The sequence below is a fragment of the Panthera uncia genome, assembly GCF_023721935.1.
Source record: "Panthera uncia isolate 11264 chromosome B2 unlocalized genomic scaffold, Puncia_PCG_1.0 HiC_scaffold_24, whole genome shotgun sequence".
Lineage (NCBI taxonomy): Eukaryota > Metazoa > Chordata > Mammalia > Carnivora > Felidae > Panthera > Panthera uncia.
The window spans coordinates 66,250,624-66,276,540 of record NW_026057580.1 but is presented as its reverse complement, the minus strand read 5'-3'; the positions used below and the strand labels follow the sequence as shown (position 1 = coordinate 66,276,540).

The 25,917-nt window shown below is 45.1% G+C and overlaps 1 protein-coding gene across 1 annotated transcript in view; it reads right to left on the bottom strand.

Moving 5' to 3' along the window:
• Window positions 1-9: 9 nt before the first annotated feature.
• The window catches only part of SOBP (sine oculis binding protein homolog), a 163,746-nt gene continuing 137,838 nt past the window's right edge, over window positions 10-25,917 (bottom strand). Inside the window, exons 6-7 of the mRNA XM_049654092.1 lie at window positions 19,455-21,401; window positions 10-1,286 (exon numbers count right to left, since the gene is read on the bottom strand). Coding sequence (XP_049510049.1) covers window positions 19,458-21,401 — 1,944 coding nt within the window. The 3' untranslated portion in view covers window positions 10-1,286; window positions 19,455-19,457. The remainder of the gene's footprint in view (window positions 1,287-19,454; window positions 21,402-25,917) is intronic.

Sequence of the window (25,917 nt, the reverse complement as noted above, 5' to 3'; positions counted from 1 at the left end):
TTTTTTTTTTTTTTTTTTTCTGTACTCATCAGAATGGGACACTCCACGACTGTCTCACCAACTCAGTGCCAGTACACATGCTCTAGAGGACTTCTGGACTCGCAGCTACAACTGTACAAGTGCACACAAGAAAATCTACCCTGTTATCCTCCACCCACTGATTGAGGATCGAATTGCACATTTCTCTTAACCATGACAGGAGAAAGCAAACAGTGAAACAGAATCATGGGTGATCTTTCTCACTTTCCCTCTTGTTTTCACTGGTTTGTCCATACCATTCTAATTATCATGAAAGGACTCTGCGTATAGAGAGATTGCTTCACTGACTTCCTGGATCACCGAAAACCATCAGGGTTGAAATTTCATCCAAGTCTTTCGTGACGCCCAGCAAATATTCCCCCTCGGATTATTTTACACCTTGAGGGCATTTTGGTCTTCAGTTCAACACTCTTGCTCTGTTCCCAAATGGGGCGCTATTTAGGAGAATTTAAAGAGAAAGCTGAGAAGAATAAACATTTACCGAGTTCTCTTGGCATTCAGTCTCTGAAAAACCACAGTATAAACTATTCATGCTGCTTCTTACATCTGTCAAATCGAAAATTAAAAGCCATAAAAGTGTAACACTGAAAATATGGCATTAAAAAGGATAAAGGTGGCCTTTGTAAAAATAACAAGAAAAGTATATTAGCCAATAAAATATTCTAACTCTTCATTTAAAAGTGCATCCTGGGCAGGACAGAGATGAATCCGAAGTGTTGGGACTCCAGTATGATTCCTCTCTGCCTTCAAAACGTGAACAGTATAGGTCCAAAACCGTACAATGCAAATCACAATTCTTCGTGTAGCAGCAAAACCACAGCAGTTTTTAAAATGACTAAAAAAAGATTTTTGTTTTCAAATTCGTATCATCTTCCAGCCTCACCCTCTGAGCCTTGAAGATGGAGCGGGGAGAATACCTACATTGGTCCTTGTGGCTTGTTGGTGTTTTGTTTTGTTTTGTTTTAAAACCAGGGGCGAAATCCCTAAGTTCCTCTGGGGAGAAGCAGAGACGGTGGCCGCAAGAAGGCTGGGCCGCTTGGTAGGTCCAAGACGTGCTGGCTTCTCTGGGCTGGAGGCCACCGAGGGAGGGCTGCTTCCTCTGAGATGCTTAATGACAGGAAGCGGCTTTATTTGTTTGAGTTTTAGCCAGAGGGGGTGGTGAGCTGACCAGCTGGTGTCATTGGATGGCGGGACATGGTTTGCTCTGCGCCCTCTCTCCGCGCAAGGTACCCTGTGAGCGAGCGTTCCTGGGAAAAGAGAAGAAGGGGCCCATCAGAACCCGCTGGGTCAAACCACAGCCCCGTCCCACGTCGGGAGAACCCAGGCATGAGTCAGAGCGGCACCCTCCGGCCGGCCGGCAGGTCAGACCTACGCCGAGTACCCAGAACTAGAGCAGCACAGCATGACTTTGACGTGTCTCTAATTCACGGTTCCGCTCGGGGTCAGCCCTGCCAGCTTTGTGTGAGGACACGAAACACGAGTCGCTTCTCGGTGCACCACGCCCTCACCCAAAGACCACAACGGCATGCCTGGCCACGGGGCTACCCTGGCCCTCCGCCTTACTGCACGCTTAACCGGCAACCCTTCTGAATTGCCCAAGGTCACCCCCAAAGGTGGCAAGGTCATCGGGGGACCCTGGAGCTCCAGACCTCACCCCTGTACTCCATGTAACGGCTCTGGTATCTGCTACAAAGGAGGAAAGCCAAGAGATTCGCTTTTTAGCACATGAACAATTACTGTGGACATGTGGACCTCTCTTCAGAGGTTTTCTACAGAGGCAGCTGGTAGCTGGAAGCAATGCCCTTCTCTGTGGGTCTTGTCTGACGAGGGCGAGCTGTTCGCATCTCTTGATACCCAAACCAACCAGCAGCACGGGACTGGAGGACAACAAACCAGCTGGGCGTCGGGGTCCCAGGGCAGAGGGTCTGCACAGGATTGTTCACCAGGAAAGTCAATTTCAGGAGAATGCTCACCCCAGTTTCTACCACAGAGGTTAGGCTCTGCCTCTCCATCCGCACTGGCTTATTTCATTTGCTACCAGTCCCTTGGTTTGAAATATAACCTCCCAAGGACGCTCAGTTACTCCTCGTAAACTGCCTCTTAGAAGTCTGCCAACCAAACCGTAAAGTCCCTGAGGTTTGGGGATGTGTCTGTTTTGCTCACATCTCCACAACCAGCCCCTGGTTCAGCGAGACGCACATCTGTCAAGTGAATGAGGGTCAAGCAGCCGTTGTTCCCCATGCCCCCAAACAATACCTGTTTTTCCTGCTGATGTATGAGGATTTCAGAAATGTGAATGGGTAAAATCTGGCTAACGTGAGGTGGTGACAGAGGACTCGTAAACATCTTTACAACTGTTGAGATTATTCCTAGAACAATGAACGAATAATTTCAGAGAGGTGGTAGAATTTAAAACGTGAAGGGACCCCAGAGATAATGTAATTTCCTCATTTTATAGATGAAGAAAAAGAGGCCACAAAGAGACCTGGAGACTTGCTCAGAGAGTGTCTGTAGCATGAATTTAGCACAAGCATGAGGAGGTCAAAATGCCCATTGGGAGGACAAAGTACAAGCTTGTGCTTTGAACCCTGCTATCCAAACCCTGGTGTTAATGGTAACGATAATAATGATCAGCCAAAAACAAGGTTTGAAAATCTGAATGTGCGTGACAGGAAATGCCTGAGTTCCCCAAATCACATTAAATCACCAGATCTGTGTGTATTTAATATGTATATTAAATAACCAAAGTGAAAATGCAAAACACCGCAAATATGTGATGGGGCTGGAATTACAAGGCCATGGAAACCTTTTCATTTGGCATGGTCAGACTTGGAAATGTGGGTATTTATCTCTGAATCAAGAGCTCATTTTTCTTTCTTTCTTTCTTTCTTTCTTTCTTTCTTTCTTTCTCCCTCTCCCTTCCTTCCTTCATTCTTTTCTTTCTTTTTCTTTTTTCCTTTGAGAATGAGACAGTGGCAAGAAGGGATACTGAAATAAAAATGCCAAGAGCCGCTGTCAAATGAGAGGTCATGAAGAATCGGAAAGGAGCCTCAGAAATCACAAATGGATCCAAAGACACAAGTGTAGCTTCTTCTGGGACAGTTCTTTTCCACCTAGGGAGCATAGCCTGGAACTTGCCATGGAGGGAGGAAAACCGTCCCCACCTCTGGGCTCGGGACCAAGAATGACCAAATCTTGTAGTCAGAGGGGGCCTCTGAATCCTTTCTTTAAAAAGGAAAAGAGAAAAAGAAGCATTTAACGCTTTCTTCCAGTGACTGGGAAACACCACCATTTTGAACGACTTAGGAATGCTCTGCTTTTTTAAGGATGTGGCTTTTTTTCTTTAATGTAATCGTGACCTCAAAAAGAGGAATATTTCTCAAATGAGTTTCTTTATATTCAAATCACCTTTGGACAAAGGCCAAACATGGACAGCATCAGCCTACTTGGAGAAAATTTCAAGGCTTTCATAAGGGACTGGGAAAACGGGATTATAATGAGAGCCATTCTGGAACCTTAACGACAGCGTTTGCCATCCCAAACACTATAATAATCATTATTATTCTCTGGGATCTATTATTGTCTGGTAAATAATATGTGTTTTCCCCCCAAGTTCTAAAGGGTGCAGCTGCACCACACTCTATTTTCTGCAGCCCCATTCCTGCTGCTCTGAAAGCCTCCTCACACACCGAGCTTATTTTAAGAGAATGGCAAAGTAGACAATTTGTGTGCTGTTTCCTTCCCTCTCACCACATCCTTGCCATGTCTGGGACACACGCAAAGGCCAGATGGTGGCAGTACAAGTCCCTTTCTGCCACTAACATTTGAGGAGGGGGTGGTCCTGAAGTCGTCCTCATCTGTTCCCATGGCTCTGGCTGTGGCTCAGGGCAGCCCCCTTGTTGGTGACCCGGGGAACAGACTCTCGAATCAATGGAAATGAAGAACCAAGCTTGGGCTTCACTTTCCTGGAGTTATTGGTATGCAGAGTGTGAAACTCAAGAGCGGGGAGGAAGCAAGCCTGCAGTTTTAGAAAGTGATCGTGAGGAAGTTCCAGGGCTCGAGCCAGTTCCTATTTTGCCCTTGCCAAGCAGAGGGATCTTATGGAAAATCCATCCAGTTTAAATTTCTTGATCTGAGCAAAGGGGAAATTACTATGATAAGTGAGACAGAGACACAAGTCACAGTCCAGCCTGTCCCCTTCTTTAACCTCCCCAAGTCTTGATTCCTCCTCTGTGACACCGGCGTCTCGGGAGATTTTCGATTATATCTTCCATCTCTCAAGTTCTGTGACTGTGGGATCTTTGGACCAAAGCCAGTGTCAAGTACGTAGGATTACAAACTTGAGCAGCTGGATATTAATCTGTGTATAAGGAAGACTATTAACTTCTGAACTCCAAAGCACAAAGTTTCAGAGTCTCCTTTCTACTAATCTCTCTTTCACGTGCACGTGCGTGCGGGCACACGGGCACACACACACACACACACACACCCCTCTGGCAGGTTTTTGGAGTATCCCTTAATGCAGGAAGTTCTGGGGAAACAGCGATACTCGTGCCTCACATTTGGGTTTTCCTGTGAGTCCAGGGTTCGTCTGAAGGCAGGACAACTCAGGGGTCCTGTTACATGGAATCCCACATGCACACAGCCCATCCTGTGCACCACGCATGTACTATGTTTGCAGACTGGCTCCACAATGTATAGTCTCCAGCAGACCTGTATGGCCAGGCGCCTTCAGAATCCCAGGCCCCCCTGCCCCTTAGGCCAGAGGAATGAAGTACCGTCCTCAGGGAATGCATAACTAAGTGCAGTGAGAGGGCCTCTGTCTGCCTGGCACTTTTCCTTTTTTTACATCAGGAAAGCATTGCTAAGAATATGATTGAGTTACTCATCCTCCTTCACCCCACAAGAATTTTCAGAGAATTATGGAGAACAGAAATGTGCCTGAGTACTAAGAAATGCTTCCAATGTTGATACTGTCAAAATATAACCATTCTCACCTTTCCTTCCTTGGCCTTTACAGCCTAAGACTTATGCTCGCTGTCTTTAAAAGGAAGTCTTATACTTTCCTAGCAACCACTCCCAAAAGGAAATGTGTGTCCAGAGAAAAATGTGTGTCTTATTCTACATCCCAACATTTGCAAGCTGGTCCCTCCACAGTGCAAGAGTCCACTTCTGCCAAGAAGCCTGCCTTGATTTATCTAATCCACTTTCCAGACTTTTTCTTTCCTTCCTCAAATACCTTTGTAATTAGCATAATCAAAACCCTGTATGTCTGTCCCGCCTTACCTGTTTAGAAGGCAAGCTCCCCATGTCTGCCAGATTTATTACCCGAGTCTAAAACCCCATGGCATCAACTCTATGATGTGCGAGAAGTGCCCACTACTGAGCTGGCTGGCCTCTGTCCACTTACCCGAGCCTTACAGTGATGCAGCTCACTTGGGCACATCGGCCCATCACTTATCACGGTTAAATACAGCCATTACGTGCTGGCTTCGGCCACGCTGTTTATCTGGAACAATAATGAGTCCCCGAGGACTGGACTGGTCTCAGGTAGCCGCAGCTATTCTGGGACACTCACAAGAGAAGAGCCCAGCGGTCGATGAGCAGAGTCACCTGCATGAGCTGATAAACCCAAGTGTGAGGCCAGATAGTGGTCTCCACAGCAAGCCCTTGGTGAGGTTTTGCCCAAAAATGGCTCCTTCTCTCCCCCATCAACCACTGCTTCGTGAAGTTCTGAAATGGCTTTTGCCAAGACAGAAATGGCTTTCATTTATGAAGTGGATGGCACCTCTTTTCTTACAGCTCATTAGTTGGCGAAAATAATTGAAAAACCTGGTGTGATTGTTATGGAAAATAACCAGTGGTGGGGAGAGGGTTGTGGGAGCCAAGGACGAGCATCAGTTGGCTCAGTGCTAGGCTCTAGTCTGAAGTACAACTTCATCACCACTGTGCTGCCCACTCCACGGTTCTGATAAGCCAAGGCTCATGTATATTTAACAGAAAAAAAAATTAAGCCAAATGTAAGGACTTGCTTAATTTTCTCCTTTAGCAATAGCTCTTATTTTACTCTTTAATCAGGAAAAATCACCACCACAGAAGACCCCCTGCTGGGATAGCTCCATCTGTAATTCTTTGTTCTACAAGTTAAAATTTTGGTTTTCTCTGCCAAGTTGGCTTGATGAGTTACATGGGTACAGAGGCCTGTTGCTTCTCACAAGTGGTCACTGCTATTTCTTGCTGACCTCTAAAAGTTCCTAGGGCACAAAGAACCTCAGCCGTGAACTTCATCTCGTGCACTCATTAGGATCCTCTTCTTCACCCCGGATGACTGATCTTCTTAAACTACCTCCAATCCTTTCTGGAACCTGGGTGTTTAAGCAAACCAAATGACCCTGACCCTGGCCCTTTCCTAAAAGTGTATGGGGATTCATGACTAACAGAGTACATTTTCATAAATGCACTGGGGCAGGTGGCTATCTCCCTTCACAAAAGAGAAAAATAAAATAAAGGAGACTTACATACTCTAGCTAATGTTCTGCAGGAAATTTTGAAGATGAGCCAAAAGCCCTATGCCTCTAGCTTTTAGGACCAAGCACTTCCTATTATGGTTTGGCAAAGCTTCAGGGTTTTTTCCCCCCAAAGAAGGAAGTCAACTTTTACTGAGCACCTACTTGATGTCAAATGCTGCACTAGGCACTTTTATATACTTATTTCACTTGAAAACAAGCACATTTTATATAGGTATCTCACTTATACACTTAATTCATGGAAACAACAATGCTACTTAAGTATTTATTACTGTCCCCATTTTGCAGATGAAGAAACTTTCCTAGGAAGGTTAAGAAGCTTACATGGTCAAGGTCACTAGCTAGAAAGGGGCAGAGTAGGTTGGATCCACCTCCTATGACCCCAAACCCCGTGCTCCCGTCCAGGGAATACCTCCCTCGGTCCGGGTTTCATCTCTCCCCTTCCTTCCCCTGACAAGTGGGGGTCACAGTGTCAGGGATGTGAGGGGCCCTAGAGACATAGACAGTTCATCTCCTTTGCTTACAAACAAGAACTCTGAGAAGCTAATTGATAAGAAAATACAATTACATTTTCATTCCAGTTTCATCCAATACACCAACTAGCTAATGCTGGTTCATGTGCCTTCTAAAAATTCTGCCTTGGACAACAACAACAAAAAAAAAAACCAACAGAAAATAACGTAGATGTTTATTGTGTTAAGATTGAGTTTGTCATTTCTCTATACCTATATTATCTGAACATGGGCATTCTAGGTTAAAAGAAGAAGGAGGGGGAGGAGGAAAAGAAAAGAAAGAAAAGAATGTGACAAGTAGCTATGGTTTATGGACCAACAGTAGATTTGGGGGATTTTAGCTGGGATCTGGAGGGGTGGTCTTTCTGGCACTTAATCTATTCTTTACGACCAATCCATGAATAGGGAGGGTGGGAAGAGGAGCAGGAGATATTGAAGGGGGGTGGGGAGAGGCTTCATGTTCATGGAAACTTCACTGCACAAAATAAGAGCAAACATACTGACCCCCCACAACTCTATTGCCTACCCCTACCCCTGCACAGCCAAGGAGATGGAGAATGTGGTTAATAATTACTTCTCTGCAACACTTTCACCCTCCTGACCCCAGATGTTCAGGTACAACTTATTTCCTCTCTGAGATCAGCTGCTCAACATGAGGAAGTGATACCATGGGTGGCAAAAATATGCCTTTGGTTCCTGGCACAGGGCATGTAACTCAAGCAGCCTTGGTCATATCTTGTGTCCCACTGAGAGGAAAGGCAGATGAGGACTCAGGTTCTAATCCTGGCTGCACCACTCTGACCTTGAGCATTTGCTCTGTTTGTCCCAGTCTCTACCCGTAAAAGTGGAACCAGACATCTTACACATTCTGGAATGGTATCCTTAACATCCGAGGTTGACAGCATGGAAGCGTTTCATCACCTTGCATTCCACATCCAAGGGAAGCAAGTTCTGAGCTACAGCGGACACCATGACAATTCTTTAAACAAGCACCTACTATGTGCCAGGTACTTCCTTGGCATTTTAACCTAGGTTATCTACCACTGGAGCCTGATGACTCTATGAGGTAGGAGGTCTTATCTTCATTTTCGTGTATATGAGATGTGCTCAGTGATCTTACATGGGGACTCTGGAGCCAGGCTGCCCGTCAGATCTCTCAGTGTTGTCATTTACTGACCAAGGACACAAGATAGGAGACTTAGCCTCTCTGGTCCTTAGTTACTCATCTGTCAAATGGATTTAACAATGGTATTCCATAGTTTTGCTGTGGGCACATAACCTTTGAACGCTGCCTGCATATAAAGTATGCTCAATAAATGTTAGATGATACAATTATTTAACGAGAGAATGCAGGCACAAGAGCTTATAAAGCCATTCCAAACTCTCATAGCTAGTAAGCGATACAGCTAGTTTTCAAATCCAAGCAGACCTCACTCTGGCCCTGCACTTCTCTCCCAGTCCTCACAGCCTTTCTAACAAGGCAGTACCTGCCAGCTGTAGGGCATCTGTGATGTGCCACACTGTCTATGTGTTCTACCTACCCCTCACAGTAATGTCACTGTTACTCGTGACCTAGAGAGGAGACTCAGGAGACAATCACCTCCCTCCTCACCTCCTAAAAGGCTCTGCCAGGATCTGCACCCAGGCTGGCCCAACTCCAGAGCTGATGTTCTTTTCCACAAAACCACACCACTGCCTTCCTTCACAACTGGAAGCTCCCTGTCCGCACATGTGGAAGCTTCAGAAAAAGGTCTAAGGCACAGGAGGTTAAAAAAGATAAAAAGGCATCTCTAAAAGTTGTCAGCCTCCCTTGACAGTGCCTGAAGGCCCTGGGAGAATGGGATTCAGACACTGTGGAAATCTCAGAAGATGTCTGAGGGAGAGCAAGCCACCCAAGCGTTATGGCTGCTCTTTGGTCCAAGGCCAGAGCTTTCGTGTGTCACTGCGGCCACCGTCCAGGCTCCGCGCTCATCAGCAGGGAGTCCTCTGCTGGGAGAGCACTGCCTGTCTGTGTGTGCCCATCAGTCCTAGCCAACAGCCCACACCATGCCTAGGTGGCTGGTCAACAGCTCCGGGCAGCTGGCTGGTCAGAAGGGCCCAGACCCTGTTTTCTACAACAATCTGGGGCCCGGCTGGCACCCCCGACTGGACTTTGAAATGGTCTGTCGGTGGTGAGGTTTTCTTCCACCATACGCCATGAAGCCTCTTCATGCCTACGCTGGACACAACGAAAGTTCTGCCTCCCGTTGCACTGCTACAGTGCTTTACACACTTGAAGTACACTTGTGGCAGCCTACACCCCTCACACCGTAGCGATAACATCCCGCAGTGTTTAGAATCAACCACTGGTAATTAGCCTGTCATCAGAATGCAGCAATCAGCTTTCGGGATGCCAGTCTTTCTCCTGCTTCCTTTCAGTCTATGAACAGCTGTTAAAGCAATTTTCCTCCAGTACAGATTTCATCCTGTCACTCCTCTGCTCGAGGTCTTGGTGACGTTGCCTGATGCACAGAGTACACATTCCACAATCTACCTGCCCGCTGCAGTCTCCGGGGCTCCTCTCCCTCCGCAGTGGGGTTTTGCTCCAGCCCAGTGCAAGGCAGGTCATCCCCAACGGGGCTCACTCACTCTACCTCGCCTCTGCGGCTTTTGACATCCTATTGCATTCTTTATTCTTACACTCCTGCTGGTCCATGCCCCTTCCCAGATTTAGGAACTAACTCTGAACTCACCTGCTGTATGGAACCCTATCAGGCTAACTGCATTAGCTATTGCTCTCCTGGGACTCTCCTCATTCATTTGTTCAGCAAATACCTGCAGGCCTGCTCTGCCAGCCCTGAGCTAGGAATTCAGTTTCAGCAGAGAGGGAGCTGTCCCAGATCCTGCCCTCGCTGAAGCACACTGTCTGTAGTATCACATCACTTTGCAGTTCTGAGTGTTGCCTGGAAAAGTTGCCTTCGTTATTTCTTGTCTCTCTCAGCAGGTCATTAGTTCCTCAAAACAAGTCAAGGACACCCGCCACTCCCTCTCCCATTTTTTTTTTTCCTTTTCTGTCTCCTTCCTTCCTTCCTTCCTTCCTCACCCTTTCCCTCCCTCTTTCCCTTCCTTCCTTGTATCTCTTGATAACAGTGTCCCTGCACAAAGTCAGTGTTAGATACCATTAGTTAAAAATGGATACATTTTGGGGCACCTGGGTAGCTCAGTCTGACTTCAGCTCAGGTCATGATCTCATGGCGTTCAAAAGCCCTGCATCGCGCTCTGTGCTGACAGCTTGGAGCCTGGAGCCTGCTTTGGATTCTGTGTCTCCCTCTCTTCCTGCCCCTCCCCTGCTTGCACTCTGTTTCTCTCTCTGTCTCTCTCAAAAGTAAATAAACATTAAAAAATTGATATGTTTTACTCTCTAGGGAAATAAATGAAGACCATCTCCAAACTATCAATAAGGGGACTGTCTCCCTCTGTTTGGATATGACTGGGAATTTATTAAGTTTGTGGATTGTAATATATGAATTAAGTATAAATTAAGAACTCCAAATACAGAATTTTTTAAAAAGCTATTATTCCTATGCATAAGCTGCACACACACACACACACACACACACACACACACACACCAGCTGAGACAAAGAACAAGTAGATGGGATGTGTTCTAATACACACACACACACACACCAGCTGAGACAGAGAACAAGTAGATGGGATGATCAGACAGTGAGGTGTGTTGTCAAAATCAGAACTCAGAATCAGTGACTCCTCATCTTTGTCTGCAAAACCGTAATGTTTTTCCAAAACTTTTTCATAGTTTTTCAATTAACATTTGGGATTCATGTTGCTCAAACCTTGGTGGATATGAAAATAGACATTAAGTCCTGTGTTTATGATGCCATCATATTCAATGAGAGGAACAGAGGGACCTGGATGTCTTTTTGGTTTGGCAAATTGTAGAATGATTTTTTTAAAACATTTGGGGTTTGGCTAAAACCAAAACTTATTTTGCCAAGCACTTTGGCCTTAATTTTTAAACCCATGTGTATTTTAAAAGAAATTCAATCTATATGTTTCTGACTCATTTACACTTAACTCATGAAAATGCTGTTTGGTAAGAGCTATTAGATGTCCAAGCAAGTTTATGAGCCTTTTTAAGCCTTCATTTTCCCGTTCTTACCAGAAAGTTGTATTTTGCCAGCCATAAAAGAGTGTGAGCCCCAGAGGCCTGTGGTCAGTTTGAAATTTATAACCTCTGAAGTTTAAATGGATTCTGAGTGTGGAAAACAGGTTTTTTCCCTCTCCTCTTTTTCACATGAAGTGCACAAGCAGGCTATCTGTGATAAAGACAGGATCCTGGGTCTTAGTTCCCAAGATGGTTACAGGTGAATGATAAAGAGTTCAATCTAACCACCAGTAAATTGCCCCTAAAACATTTCAGAGGAACAATATGACACTTTAAACTCATGTGGACACAGATTCAGATCCAACACTCGAATGGAAAGTTTTACTAAATACTCCTAGGATAAGACAAAGAGGTGAGACTCAACATGATTCACATTGAACACTTTACCTTTGGGAGAACTGGGTAATTTTTTTTTTTTAAATCACAGACAACCAACCCTGTTTATGACTTTTTATACATTTTTTAAATAAGCTGAAACTACTAAAAATAGCATTTGAATTGAAACCAGAAAAGCAGGAAGAACGTGCATGCTGCAGTGACTTCACCCTGTATCTTCTATATATAATGATGCTCAGATACCACTCAATTACAGTATTCTAGTGGGAGAAGGCTTTTGGATAAAGTACTTAAAAATGGCTTATAAATATTTAAAGTATAAGCATCTAACAAATCATAATGACAAAGTTTTACATTTAACCACATGTGCTCCAAATATCTTGAAATTACTCTAAATATGGGTTTAAAATATCAAAAGGGCTTGTTGATGGGATGCAGAACTTTGCAGAGAAACTTAAACCTGATCGTTCTTGCTCCCACAACACCCAATCCGCACAATTTTTAAAGTGTGCGTGTGTAGATTTCCTTAGGAAAAGATCATGTTACAGTCTGAATTTCCAAAACAAGAGTTGAAGGATGAAATATAGGGTTTCCTTTTCTCTCACCAAATGCAGCTTAGCCACTTTGCTTCTAGATAATTTGTTAGTGTAGGTTGGCTCAAATTTAAGACAGTAACATTTTAGAAACACTTCAAGAACTAAGCCAGCTGCAAGGCGGATATCATTACAAATTGAGACACATGTTGTATGGGAATACCATTCATTTTCAATACCAAAAACATGTCTGGGGAAAGAAGTCATGCAAATGAGAGAGAGATATACTTTTTAATTGCATTTTGGGGATGTTAGGTCAATGGTTCATATCAAATAAGTCCACACACTGTGTCTCTCCCTCCTGTTCCTTAAATGCTATCAGTCGCATTCTTACCTCCCTTTTTACCCGAAAGAAAACACAGCTTGCTGCCAAAGAAAGACAACACACCAGAGGTTCAGTGATGAGACATCCAGCTGCACAGCCAAAGAGCGGGGTGCAATGAGGCTGGGGAGCGCTGGGCAGCTTTGATTTGTCACAGTCCGGATCCTGCAGCTACACAGAAAAGCAGTTCCCTTCTCCCTACTCAGAGAAGGCATTTGGGCAACTTGGTAAAACTGCATATGCACCAGGAGTGAGGAGTTAAAAGATCAGGGAGGCAACTTGACTGGTTTCCAACCTAAGAATGTGTAGTGCGCTCAGGAGCTGTTCTAAAGCATGAGAGACTGACTCCAAGTTTTTGTTGTTGGTGCAGCTTTTGTTCCAGTTGTTTTCACTAGAATCTTTTAAATAGCCCCTGAAATAATGTGTGTGTGTGTGTGTGTGTGTGTGTGTATGCGTGCCTGCGTCTGTGTGTTCTCCCTCCTTGCTGATGGCCTCCTATTCTCAATCCAGACCCCACCCCACTTTTTTGTCAGGCAGAATGCTGTGCAAATCCACAATCCAGAGAAGAGCTCTACACTGTTAACATTTAGAGCCGGCATCTGAGATGTCATTGACCCCTTTTCCGTGAGAACGGGACCCTGTTTAATGATGCCAGCATCAAACCATTTATCTTTTAAGGCTAACTTGTTTGTCTGGAATGGATTCCTCTTATGCTTTTGAGGCATCGAAAACCAAAAGTTTACACAAGCAGAATGCATTGCCTTAACATGCATTCACATAGAAAGTGTTACCCATTTAAAGCAGCAACTGAAAAATTCAAGATAATTCTGTGCAGGACAGAGGAAAGGAAAATAGAAAGACTATCTCTGCCCCTTCAGCACAACCTCTTTGACAAGAGAATCTGGAAAAGGCAGCATGCTGGGGATGGAGGTAAGCGTTTCACTACATGAGGTAAGTGTCCCATGCTGTAGTGTATTTTGGTTCTTAAACACCTCTGCCCCTCCTCACTCCTTGTCAGCACGGAGGTAGGTGTAAATGATTGAACCATGATGCCCAGGCAGCCACTCAGGCTGGCAAGGGGATTACTCCCTGGAAATCAGACAGGGAGTTTATTTCCAGTGCCCTTCTGAGGAATGGCCTGTTAATAGCTGATCGAATGCTTTCCCCTCTCCAAGCACACTCTTTCCAGGTAGAGAAGCATGCTAGGGAGCTAGAGAGAATGGGTAGCACTTTCAGAGACAGCTACATTAATGTCTTGGTGTTTACTGAGCCATCCACTTCCCGGGTGCTAGCCATTCTGCTCCCTTGGCCTCCAAAGCAGAGTAGAAGGTTTCCCACGGAAGGACAGTGTCTCCTTATACAGTATAAACTTCAAAAGTCCAGGGGCTGGGGAAGCATCCAGCTTGTGTCTTTTCCTGCACTCACAGGATATGATAACTTGAAGAAGGGTCTGTAACCTTTTGCATTTTGTCACTGATCCATCTCATGGAGGCAGGAGCTACGTTATGTATCTGCAACAGTGGTTCTGTAATATTAGGTCCACAGCAAAAACTGCTACAAATAATTCTGCTTTAAGGAAAACTTTACCATGAAATAAGCTTCCTTAGAGTGACAAGAAGAATTCCACTCAGTTATGGTGTCGTGATAATATATGATAACCCTTCAGAGATATAGCACATACTTTTTCTGAAGCCAAAACCTACAGAGCTCTCCTCCCAAGAAAATGCCTCAGTGCACAGACACATAAAACTTCCCCTGAAATTCCAGGGGGAATGGCTGAAGGCCATCCATGGACTATGGACTAGTCCGTGGAGCAGGAGACTAGCTTTAGGGAGCTACCACATCAACCAGAGGCCTGGGAGCAAGGCCAGGACCAGCACTGCACCTACATGCCCCTGAGACTGAGTTCTTTAAACTTTGCACACTAAGCACTCTCCCACCTCACCCCTGTCCCAGCCCTGCTGAAGATGGAGGGTTATGGCTACATCTGAAAGAAGTAAATACCCGGCCATACATGTCATTTCCTATTCCATCTTAATCTGATTGAAATAACATCTAAAAGCCAGATGCTTGCACATTAAAACCCTCCTCCCACCCTTTTGTCGAAAGGGTTAAAATAGAACCAGCAGCACTGAATGAGATTGTTTAAGGCCAATCTTGACCCTGTTCATTCCGGAAAACTCTCCTCTACGAAAGTCTGAAAAGATCACGGAGAGTTCCAGAAGTCCTCCCCATTAACATATGTGCATGATGCGGACCTGGCAGTTTCTCTCTGGCTCTTTGAATTACCCCTACCTAGAACTGGACAGCCATCTGGATCCCAACAGACAGCCGAAACTTGAACATCAGTGACTATGTGGCCAATTCACACTTCCCATAAGCAAGTACTGGGACATTAAAAATCTCAACTCTGGCATAGGATCTGAGCACATCCCATTTGGATTGATTTCCTCTCCTCGCTTTCAGGTGTTCTTTTCCTTGCTTTCATAGGAGACACCCACAGTAATATTTCCAAGGTATGGACCTGACTTCCCAGGCAGCCTACTCTCAGGTTTCTTGGCTGGAAAAACTAAACTGGCAAAAAATTACATGTCACCTCCACCCTCCTGACTTTTTAATGAGGTCAGCACCCCTCTCCCCACTTTGGAAGAGTCCTTCCTGGGACTGTGTCTTCACATCCAGACCGGCAAGTAAACTCCAAGAGGCCACAACTATGGCTGCCTCCTCTAGGTCTCCTGGAGAAAACAAAACGTGGAAGGGGCCTGTGCTGCTGAGGCTGAGTGAGCACTGTGGAATTGGGGCCTGGGAAAAGAGCCCCAGATTTTCCTTCTCATTTTAGAAACACAGAAGTAATCTGGAAGCCACCAAGGTGGGAAGCTGTATGGACTCGTTGCTCCTGGGGAATGGAAAAAGTGAGGGCGAAAAGGTTACTCATGGTCCACATTTTTTCCATTGATTATTTTACTTAGAATATGTCATTTCCCTGGAAAATCGAGGAGGGGGGATATTTTCTTTTGAGTATCTTCAAACATTTGCAAATGGTTACTCTGAACTCCCCAATGTACCATAAACAAGTGTAAACTGTAGAAATTCAGAAAATGTACAAATACAAACAGCTATCCCCCAAGCTCCAAGGCAAAGACAAAGAAGGGAGTATTCCATTTACAAATGGAATTCTTTGTGGATAGAATAGTTTGGAAAATGTTTATCCATTGTTTTTCTTATTATTTGGGGGGATGTATTTTTTCAGTCTACAGAAGCTGCAGCACTGGCATTTGGAGCCTTGAAAGCTAAAGATTAAAGTGAGATGACAGCCTTTCAAAATCTTCGACCAAAACTTAATTAGTTCTGCCTCTAAGACAATATCTGCCCAATGAAATAATTTGTAATTCATATCAACAAAGAAAAATGCATAAAGTCAAGTAACCAGGAACAGAATCACTTCAAAATGGAAACAAAACAAAACAAAACAAAAAACCCAAAAAGCACCAAACCTGTTATTTGCCAAGAACTAGCAAATACGATGGCTTCTTTAAAAAAACAAAAGACAAAAAACAAAAAACAAAAAACAAAACTAGCTGCCTGGATTATTGATTTCAAGATACAGTCCACTTCAAATCTGTTTAAGATGATAAACAAATAAACCGACCAGTAATAGAGTATGAGAATGGCAGGCACAGTGAAAAAACATGAAGAGCACTGACAAGTGACCCACAGGCTTTCAAAGAGAAATAATATATGCGTCACCAACAAGCATACGGAGAAATCACTCAGCCATACCTCATCCCCCACATCTCAGTCCCGTTTAATGCTTTCCACTTTGGCTTTAACTCGTCACCAACAGCGTTCACTGTCATGGCACAAAAGCCATGCCGTCCTTTATTTAACGGATGCATTTCCAATTTCCACAACCGTATGAATGGGCTGGGTTTCTGAAGGCATAGAAGAAAAACAGCACCACATGTGCACAGAAAATCAGGAAGGGTCAGAGGATGTGAGTGAATTACGGCAGCTTGAGACCGTACTGTGAGGAGACATGCAACTCCAGAGGGCAAGAGGAAATAAGATTTAGTGAAGGAGAGGCAGTTCTTCCCCCATCTTAAATCACTTGCCTCGTCACCCCTGCTGTAGCTGGCAAAGCCCAAGTGTCTCTGACTTTAAAGAAAAGCTGTAATTTCTTGGGGGGAGCCACCATAAAAAGAACTCTCCAATCTCTAGGGGCTATTGGCAATTTTGTCACTGCATCTTCTGAAATTGGCTAAAGCCAGGTTAACATTTTTAGTAACGACTCTGGTCCACATACAAGACCCTAGCCTGATTCTTTATTCAGAAACATATATCATCCAAACAGCTATCATATATTTCATGCTTTTATGTTCTTCTGGTCCCATGCTACTCATGGACCTGTGGCACTATTCTTGACCTGGTCACTTCTCACTCCAGGAAGGGTAGTAAAATGTGCTCACCCTTCTGTTCCTCCTTTAATGTCATTTGAATGAGTGATATTAGAATATATTTAAAATTACAATTCCCAAGCTTTCTGGCTTTCTAAAGGCCATAACTTCTGTGGCCCACACCTTCCCGTTACTCATTGCTTTGTCAACCAGATTAAACTACTCTGGTGGAGAAATCAGGGGCATTTTCAGTTGAGGTGACTATGAAGAAGGCTGAGCCCATCTGTCTTTGGACAGCAGAACTTGTAGATGTAAAATCAAGAAATGATGGTGAACTGATTCTTAGTGTTCTGCTCCTGCTGGCAAAGCCATTAATGGAAAAGGAAACCTCAAACTATGATGACTGAGAAACCCTTCTTGCACCACCTAGCGCGCCCCCCCTAGCTCTGGCTCTATGCTTCCCAAACAAACCTCTGGCTGTCAGTTAGGTAGGTGCCCGCATAAATGTGCCAACTTAGAGACAATGGTCTGGACATGCCACATCAATTGTTCTGGTCCACATTTCTATTTCCCCCTGTGGAGTAACGGGCTGTTAGTCTAGGTTTGTTGGTTGTTGCTGTAAAAACTAGCATTAAACACTGTCCAAAAAAAAAAAAAAAAAAAGAATTGAACACTTTCTCAACACTTAAGTAGTAAGTACACTTGGTTTTTGTCTAGGAACTTTGCCCAAGACAACTAAGGAGAATAAAAGAATTTCATTGAGGTGCCTGGGTGGCTCAGTCGGTTAAGCATCAGACTCTTGATTTTGGCTCAGGTCATGATATCATAGCTCAGTTCGTGAGTTCAAGCCCTGCTCTGGGCTCCCCGCTGACATTGTGGAGCCTGCTTGGGATTCTCTCTCCCTCTCTCTCTCTCTGCTCTTCCCCCACTCACGTTCTCGCTCATGCACACACACTCTCCCTCTCTCTCGAAAGAAAGAAACTTAAACAGAATTTTATCAAGTAGGGTCATCAAGGGACCAATTAGCCTATTCTTTTACAGTGGTTAAAGAAAACGGAGCTCTGGAATCAGCCTGGATTTGCATCTCGACTGCTTACTAACTCGGTCGTCTTGGGGAAGCTACTTAATTTCTGTCTCAGTTTCCTCATCAGTAAACGGTAGACAGTAATGATTACCATACAGATCCAGATCCAAATAAACACCACTGAAAAACACTTAGAAGAGGGCTGACACATACAACCACGAGCAACTGTTCTTCCTATAAGGTCCACCTCTACCCAGGCTTCCTTCCTCCCTGGGTTTACATTGCCACCAAACTGTCCCTGTCTTGGGAGCAGACACTGTTTCATGTTCACCTTTGTATCTTCCCAGTTCCTGGAAGGAGCTGCACACCAATTAGGGCTCAGCAAGTGTTCATTTCTCTTCTTTTCTCTCCACAAACAGTTGGTAAACCTCAACTGAACAGTAGTCTGTTTGCTGCCCTCTGGGATAGCAGGCCTGGGTCTGGCAGGCGAGTTCACACCGGTTCCCCCACTTGCTAGCTCTAACTTGGATGACAGCTCCATGCCTTATGTTCCTTCGTGGTAAAGTACAGATGATGCCTATTCTGCCAGGTGGTGGAAAGATCAAAAGAGGCCACATCTGGCTCTAGTGGGCAAGCCACACATGCTAGCTCCTCTTCCCCTTACTGAGACTCTGGACTCATTATCGGTAGCTCATTTGGCATTAAGCACGATTCCCTCCATGAGGTCAGATAGGTGTACTTGCAGCCACTTCAGCAGTGTGGCCCTTTCTCCTGTCAAAGCCTCCCACCGCCTGCAGGGGTGAGCAGCCCACCAGCTGAGCCACTGAGCCCAAGCAAGGAGAGAATGCCAAGCTGGTCAACAATGCTGGAGGCCTGCCCTAGGGGAAGCTGGTTGATGACAACATGAAGGAAGAGACTCCCTGGACGGGAGGTGTGGGCCACTGCTTCAGCACTCTGCCGGGCAAATGGGGCTTAGCGGCCTGGGTTCAGCTGGCATAAGCAGGGAAGAAGGTTAGTTTTTGGTCTCATCTTGCAGATGCAATCCATGGTTTTTGAGAAAATTTGGGGGGTTGAGACATTCTGTCAATAAGACCTCCCAGCCACCGGAAGTGGCCCAGCTCACCGTTTACCACAGCTCTGTAACCTCATGACTGAACTTTTAAGGGTCCCAAGTAATCTCTCTCCTTCCTCCCCACATCCCCCTCTTCCTCAACGGGGTGAATTACAAAGATGAGCATAGGAATAAAAGTTTGGTTAAGTAGACAGTGTTTCAAGTCAGATTCAAGCCTGGGCTTCACCATTAAATAAGTGACCTTGGGCATGGCATCTACATGCTGTGACTCAGCTTCCTCAGCTCTAAAGTGGGCATGATGTTGGATAAAAAATGATGACAGTGTGTGACCACATTAGGTGTGCTGTAAAGCATGTACGGTAAAATTATGTTTATCGGTACAACTCCCTCACGCCTCTGCCTTGCAAGAAGAAATAAGGAGAAGTGCACTGGCTCGTGCGCAGGAGAGCCCCGGTGTTCATACAAACCTTTTACTTATTCTGATTTCTAATTCGGAGGCACCTCCTTTTGAGCGGAGGCTCCAGGTCCTCCGGCCCGGCGCTGAGCATGGGCGAGGAGATGATGCACGGCGCCATGGCAGTCTTCTCCGCGGGTTTTGGCACAGGCTGGATCACGCAGCCCGTCTTGGGCAGCATCCGCAGAGCATACGCGTGGTCCTCGTCCGCGGGGTTATTAAGGTTCGGGTCTGACTTGTCGCCCCCCGCCAGGGCCTCCTCCCCCATCAGCTTTTTGGCCGCCTCCCCGTCCAGGTGACAGTTGGAAGCACAGTTGTTCTCCTTGACCGACTCCAGCTCGCTCACCGCCGGCTCCTCGGGCGACAGCAGCTTCTTGGGGGGCGCGGGCGGCGGCGGCGGCGGCGGCGGCTGCTCCGGGGGCGGCTCCGCGCTCTTGGCGCCCTCGGCGGCGCTGCGCGTGCCGTTTACGATGACGTTGCAGGCCGCGGCGGCCTCGGGGCCCGCGGGGGCGCCCGGGCCCGGGTCGCCGGCGGCGGGCGGGCTGCAGTGGCCGTCCCTGCAGCCGCCGCAGGTCCTGCGCTCCGCGGCGCCCGGCTCGCGCTCCGCCTTGACGTGCGCGTGCAGCGCGCGGTGGATCACGTTGTGCAGCCGGGCCCGGTGGCCCACGGTCAGGTCGATGACGCCGTCCTGCGGGCCCTGCAGCACGCCGGGGAAGCCGAGCTGGCCGCCCGCGCCCGGGGGGCTGCTGGCGCGCCGCGTCAGGTCCACCACCTCGCTCCGGCCGTGCTCCGCGGGCGCGGGCGCCAGGCTCAGGGCTTGGCCGGAGCAGCCGGGAGGCGAGTCCGCAGACTTGGACGAGCCCTGCTTGGAGTCCCTGGGGGACAGGGAGTGTCCGCCTGGCTTGCCGCCCGCCGTTGAGGAGTCGCCAGGGGCGCTCGGAATGAAGTTCTCCCCGTTGCTGGAGAATCCGTTGGGGGGCTTGGAATCATTGACGTGAGGGATGGGAATCGGGATGGGGATGGGCACGGGCAGGGGCACGATCACGGGGTATGGCACGAGCAAGGTGGGGGGCGGCACCAGCGGGGCGAGCGACGGCAGCCCGAAATTCATCATCTGGGGCACGGGCATCGGGCCATTTGGCATCATGCTCACCGGCGGAAATGGGAGACTGGGCAAGGGCGCGCCCGGGGGCGGCGGGGGCAGCAGGCCTGGAGGGTTCCCAGGCATGGTCGGGGTGCTTGGGGGATGGATGTGGGGCGACAGCATGGGCCGGTGCATGGGACTGGACGTGGGGCCCAGGTTTCTGGGGCCGCCGGGCGGGGGCCCGATGCCGGGGAGCATGGGGTTGGACAGAGGGCTGTTGGGGTTGGAGGCGTGATGCGGCGGCCCGCGAATAAAGGGCGGGCGGATCTGCTGCATGATCTGCTGTTCCATGAAGATGGGCAGCGGCACCGGGCCGCGGTTGGTCATCACCATGGGAGGGCTGCGAGGCGGGACACCGAGGGGAGGCCCGATGCTAGCAGGTGGCTGGACGGAGACCGGAGGGATGTTTGGAGTCTCGCTGATGGGCATGGACTTGGGCACTGGCGTGGGGATTTTAGTGACAGAGCAGTTGGCAGTGTCAGATGGAGAAACGGTGGTGGACGACGATGGGCCAGGGCCCTGGCTTTGGCCAGCTGCAGCCACCGGGGAGGGGGCCTTCCTCCGAGCATCTGTTAGAGGGATATTCCAAGAGTCTGGAGTGAGCAGCTGCACCCCCGTGCCTTCTGCTTTATTTTCCATGGGAGGGTGTAATGTGCTGCACAGCCCAGCTGGAAGATTGGCCTGTGTCTCTTTGTAGAAAATGTCCATTTTGTATTGATTGAGACATTTTGCACTGCAGAACTGAAGCCTTCTTTCCCCGTCCCCAAAATCCAGGTATTCTTTTGTGTGTCTTATGTGCTTACACCAGTCACATACCTACAACACAGTAATAAAAAGGAAAAAAAAAAAAAGATAAGCAATTTCCTCTAGTAGAGAGTGTTTCATGGCTCACATAAAGGTTCTTTCAAACTTCATCACAATTTTTTTGAACAGGCTGAAGTGTTTCTTTCTGAAAGGTGAAATTCTTAAATGTTTGTGAAATGATTTCTCCTTGGAAGGCAGAATTGCTTTTTAAATAGGAGCTCTTCAGAATAGCAATTATCACCATCTTCTATTAAAAACAGTAACAACAACACCCCAAAACTGTGTTGTGTCCTTTAAGCTCAACTTAAAGGTGGATCTGACAAAAAGGAATACCTACACCTGCCCACATATTTGCACCTGTCAAAGAGGCTCGTGGTAAATGTAAATGTAACTAGTTGTTGAAAAAAGGATTCTCCAGGAAGTTCGGTGGCGTTTGAAATATAGCCCCATAAAATTCTCCTCACACAAAGTTACTTTACACTATTGACTGTGTTCAATAATGCAGTTGGAAAGGTTGTGCTGTGTTAACCAATAACACAAAGCGCTGAACATCATTATGTCTGGCTTCCAAAGGGAAACTTGGAATTAGTCATGAAGTCTGTGTGAGGTTTAGCTATTCCCAACCTGTGATGTTGCAGCAAGCTAGAATTATTTTTTGAGCTGTTTGCCCACTCTCTCTCAGTAGTCAGAATTTTTGGTGACATTTCTTGGCAGGCAGTCTTATTTAACAACTTTTCAAACACCAGAGAACGTTTTCCAAAAGTTGTTATGGCTTCTCTGCCCCCCCCATCCCCCGCCTTCAAATCGACTCCTGGCAAAAGCAAGATATCACCAAATTTATTTTAAAGTTGGGCTGCAGAACTAATTAAAGGCTGAGAGCTTTTCCCAATTGGAAATCACTAGACATCAAAGTTCAAAAAATAGTCATTCTCGGCTTCAGAACCCATTACTTTGGAGAAATTATTGTGATTTCATTAACACATTAATTTTGCAACACCATCAGCTCTCACAGATGGTGAAGACATGATCTACAATTCAAATATGACTCTTGTTTGCACAAATGTCTTTCCTTCATATGGCATTTTAAACAAGAATTAATATGAGTAATCTTGCCATAGCTATAAACAGATAAACAGATGTCAAAATTTTCAGTAGTTCTTTCAGTGCCTTACTTTTTTGACTGAAAATTACACACGCAATTTTTTTCTTTTCTTTTTCTTTCCTCTTTCTAGCGCTCTCTCTCTCTCTCTCTCTCTTTTTTTTTTTTTTTTGTCATTTCCTTCGCACTCAATCCATACAGCAGCAGAGAGAGAACTCTGAAATGCAGTGCAATGGTAAGTTCGTTGAATTCAAGGCTCTCCTCTATAGAGCATTGGTTCCAGTGTTGCTGTAAATGGAACCTTGTTTTTGTCGAGGAGGGTGTCTGTTCTGTTGTTGGTGCATGTTTTTTTTTTTTTAAACTATGGTAAACTGATAGCATTAAAAGATGATAACTTTTAATAACGATTGGTCACATCAACAATGCAAAAACAACATATGCTGGGCATTTGATTACTCATCTCATTTAACTCTCAGCTTTCCTTGACTGTAAACAGTGGTGGCATGCTAGGGTGTGACTGTGGGTGTACACACTTGTGGCAGATATGGGTCTGTATGTGTAAATCCACTCTTTCCTTCTCACTTTTTTTTTTCCACTGATATTTGCAGGTAATATACTGGAAGGTGTGAGACTGAATAACAGATAGTTACTGGTATACATTCGTTTTTTTGTGTAGTCTCATATCAAATTACCCTCTCAAAATACTTATTGCAAGAAAAACAATTTCAATGCTAAGATACTTCTGTGTTTCACTACCGTGTTTTCAGGTTTCTCTAGGATTACAGAAATTTTCTTTTTTAAATCATAGTTGAGATGTCTAGTTTGCAAGTAAGTGCAGAATTGCCTCTCATGAAAGAAACACACAAGATCCATCAGACTCTCAAAATTCTTATCTAGATAAAGGTTAAGTAAACTAGTAGTTAAACCTTGAAGCAAGGAAGCTATTATTTTTAAAACGTGATCATTTTAATAAAGTTAATATATAATGATGTGACATTTAAGTTCCTGTATGAAATAAAGCCACCTGATTCTGCTTCAATATTAGGCCTAGATGTAAATTAATAAGCTTGAAGTAAAGGATCAAACATAGCTTCTTTAATCATGCACTGAAAAATATTATCAATGAATTAAACCAATTAAAATAATATGCCAAATTTTCTGGCATATTTCTTTTGGATCTTACTTTTTAACCATAAGGGGAAAGAGTTTTCTGAAATCCTTAATTGGTTTTTAAATTGCCAGAATGAATTATTTGCCTCCAGAGGATTCCTCTGTTTCCTCAAGCTTAATAAATATTTTCAAGTGGAGTCAAAAAAATAATCTAAATATAACTTAAATGTTCTCCCTTCCTTCACTTCTTTCACTTTTAATAATTCATTGATGAATAAGGAATGATCATAGATCTATCCCAATTATCAAATCGGAATTCTTCACCACATTTTATCTATCTCTACATAAAAAGAATTTCAGACATCAAAGTTGGAAGCAAAATTCTCTGGCATGAAACTTTCCAGTTAAAGCTAAGGCCTAATGTTTACCTCATTTTCTGCAATGCTGTAAAGTGTTTAGGTAATGTAAGTGACAGTATATGATGGTCTCATTTGGGGTAATGTGAGTGTGAATGTGTGTGTGTATATCCTTGCCTCATTATGTTTCAATTCAGAACACTGACTTAAAAATACAGAAAAGCAATCTTTCTGATGAAACAAAAAATTATTAGAGAAAAAACTTGTCACTTAAGAAATAATGAATCAAGTCTGTCTTATAGGACACATCATTTAAGATGAGGTCAATGAATTTATGGTACAAATGGCTATATCATGTGAGGCAATAAAACGCAGTACCATAATTCACTCTACATCTACCTAATGACTCACTTCTGGTAATTAAAGATTTCATCATAGGAGCCTGGCTGATTACTTAAGATGTGATAGTTAGGTGAAAATATATACCATAGATGTTTCTCTTTAATAAGATAACATTTGCATATCCATGAAATACACGGCATGTGTCCCATAAACTATGGTTTTCTGAATCATGTGGTATGGGATAGTCTTCCTTTCTTTTTCCACAGGCAGCTTTCATTTTTTTTTTTTTTTTTTTTTTACTTTTTGAGGCATTAGTTTTTCCTTATTATGCCAAGAAGTACCAAAATTCCTTCAGATAGTTTAAAAGATAAAGATTAAGAAGTACAGAGCTCAACTCACTGGGCTCTGGAATGATTTCCCCCTAATTCCACCCCGGCTTTGTTTCTGTTGGAATCTGGCCTCTTTGGTTCCACTTCTCTTCCTAACAGGTCCCAGATTGGACAGAGCTGAAGCTGAAGCTGTTTAACGATGGCAATCTGGGGACTGAACAATCAGCTAATGCAATGCCATTGAGCAAGACAGCTGAAATGCTTCGTATCACAAATACATAATGTATCACCAGGAAGACAAAAAGATCACAAAGGAGATAAACAAACGCGTATTCCATTCAAGCCTATAACAGCAGTCCTCAAAAAGATTAAATTTACCTTCCTGGGATGTGTCCAATTCTAAACAACAGAATGAACATTTCCTTTAGTCCATTTAGAGTATTTATATTTTGGTGGCTGACTGCCAGGGTAGTACTTATAAGCTCAGTGGCCTGATGGATTCACTCCTTTCCTGTGAAATAACTGTGTGGCAACCTACACCGCTAAACTACTCAAAAGACACTGCCTCAGCAGAAATATCACTTGCTCTTGATATTAGAAGACTGAAAGGCAGGACTTCTGGTTCCTATAACTCTTTCCATCTTGTATTTCCCCTGGAAAGAAAGAAAGCTATTCATGTTGGCAACTGAGCCTTTATTTTTATATAAACGTCCAAAGTCAAAGCCAAAGTATGCCATGAGGTTACCCACATGGGCATAATATATACATTCTGCTGGGCTTAAGAGAAGATTCGGGTGACTGGGAAGGGGGTCAGGGTTCCTAATTAACACATTAATCAGCTGTCGACTGTGGGAGTGAAGTTCATCCTTTAATGGAACCCACTGCTGCTTTCTGAGCGGTAATCTGGCATGAGGCAATATTTAATTAAGAAACCCTTTTGCTGAAATCTTTCTTATCTGGGCAAAGACATTTGCAGCAACGGAACAATAAAAAGATATTAGCAATCCCTTGAATGGCATCAACAATTTGAAAAACAAAACAAAATCTTCATGCGTGCCTGATTTTCCATATATATAGCACCCAGGTTAACAGCTCAGAAGTTATAGCTCCTTAAACAAAATTGTAGCCTGCCCTACAAGGCAGATTCTCTAGGTCTTGGCCTGTTAAATGTGGCACTGATCTTGCAGTCCAGATTAGCTCAAAAAAAATCATGAGCTCATCCAAGAGACATGCAAAGGAGGACAGACAGACAAGGGTTGGGGGTCTGCCCTACCTGTAGTCACCTCACAGCA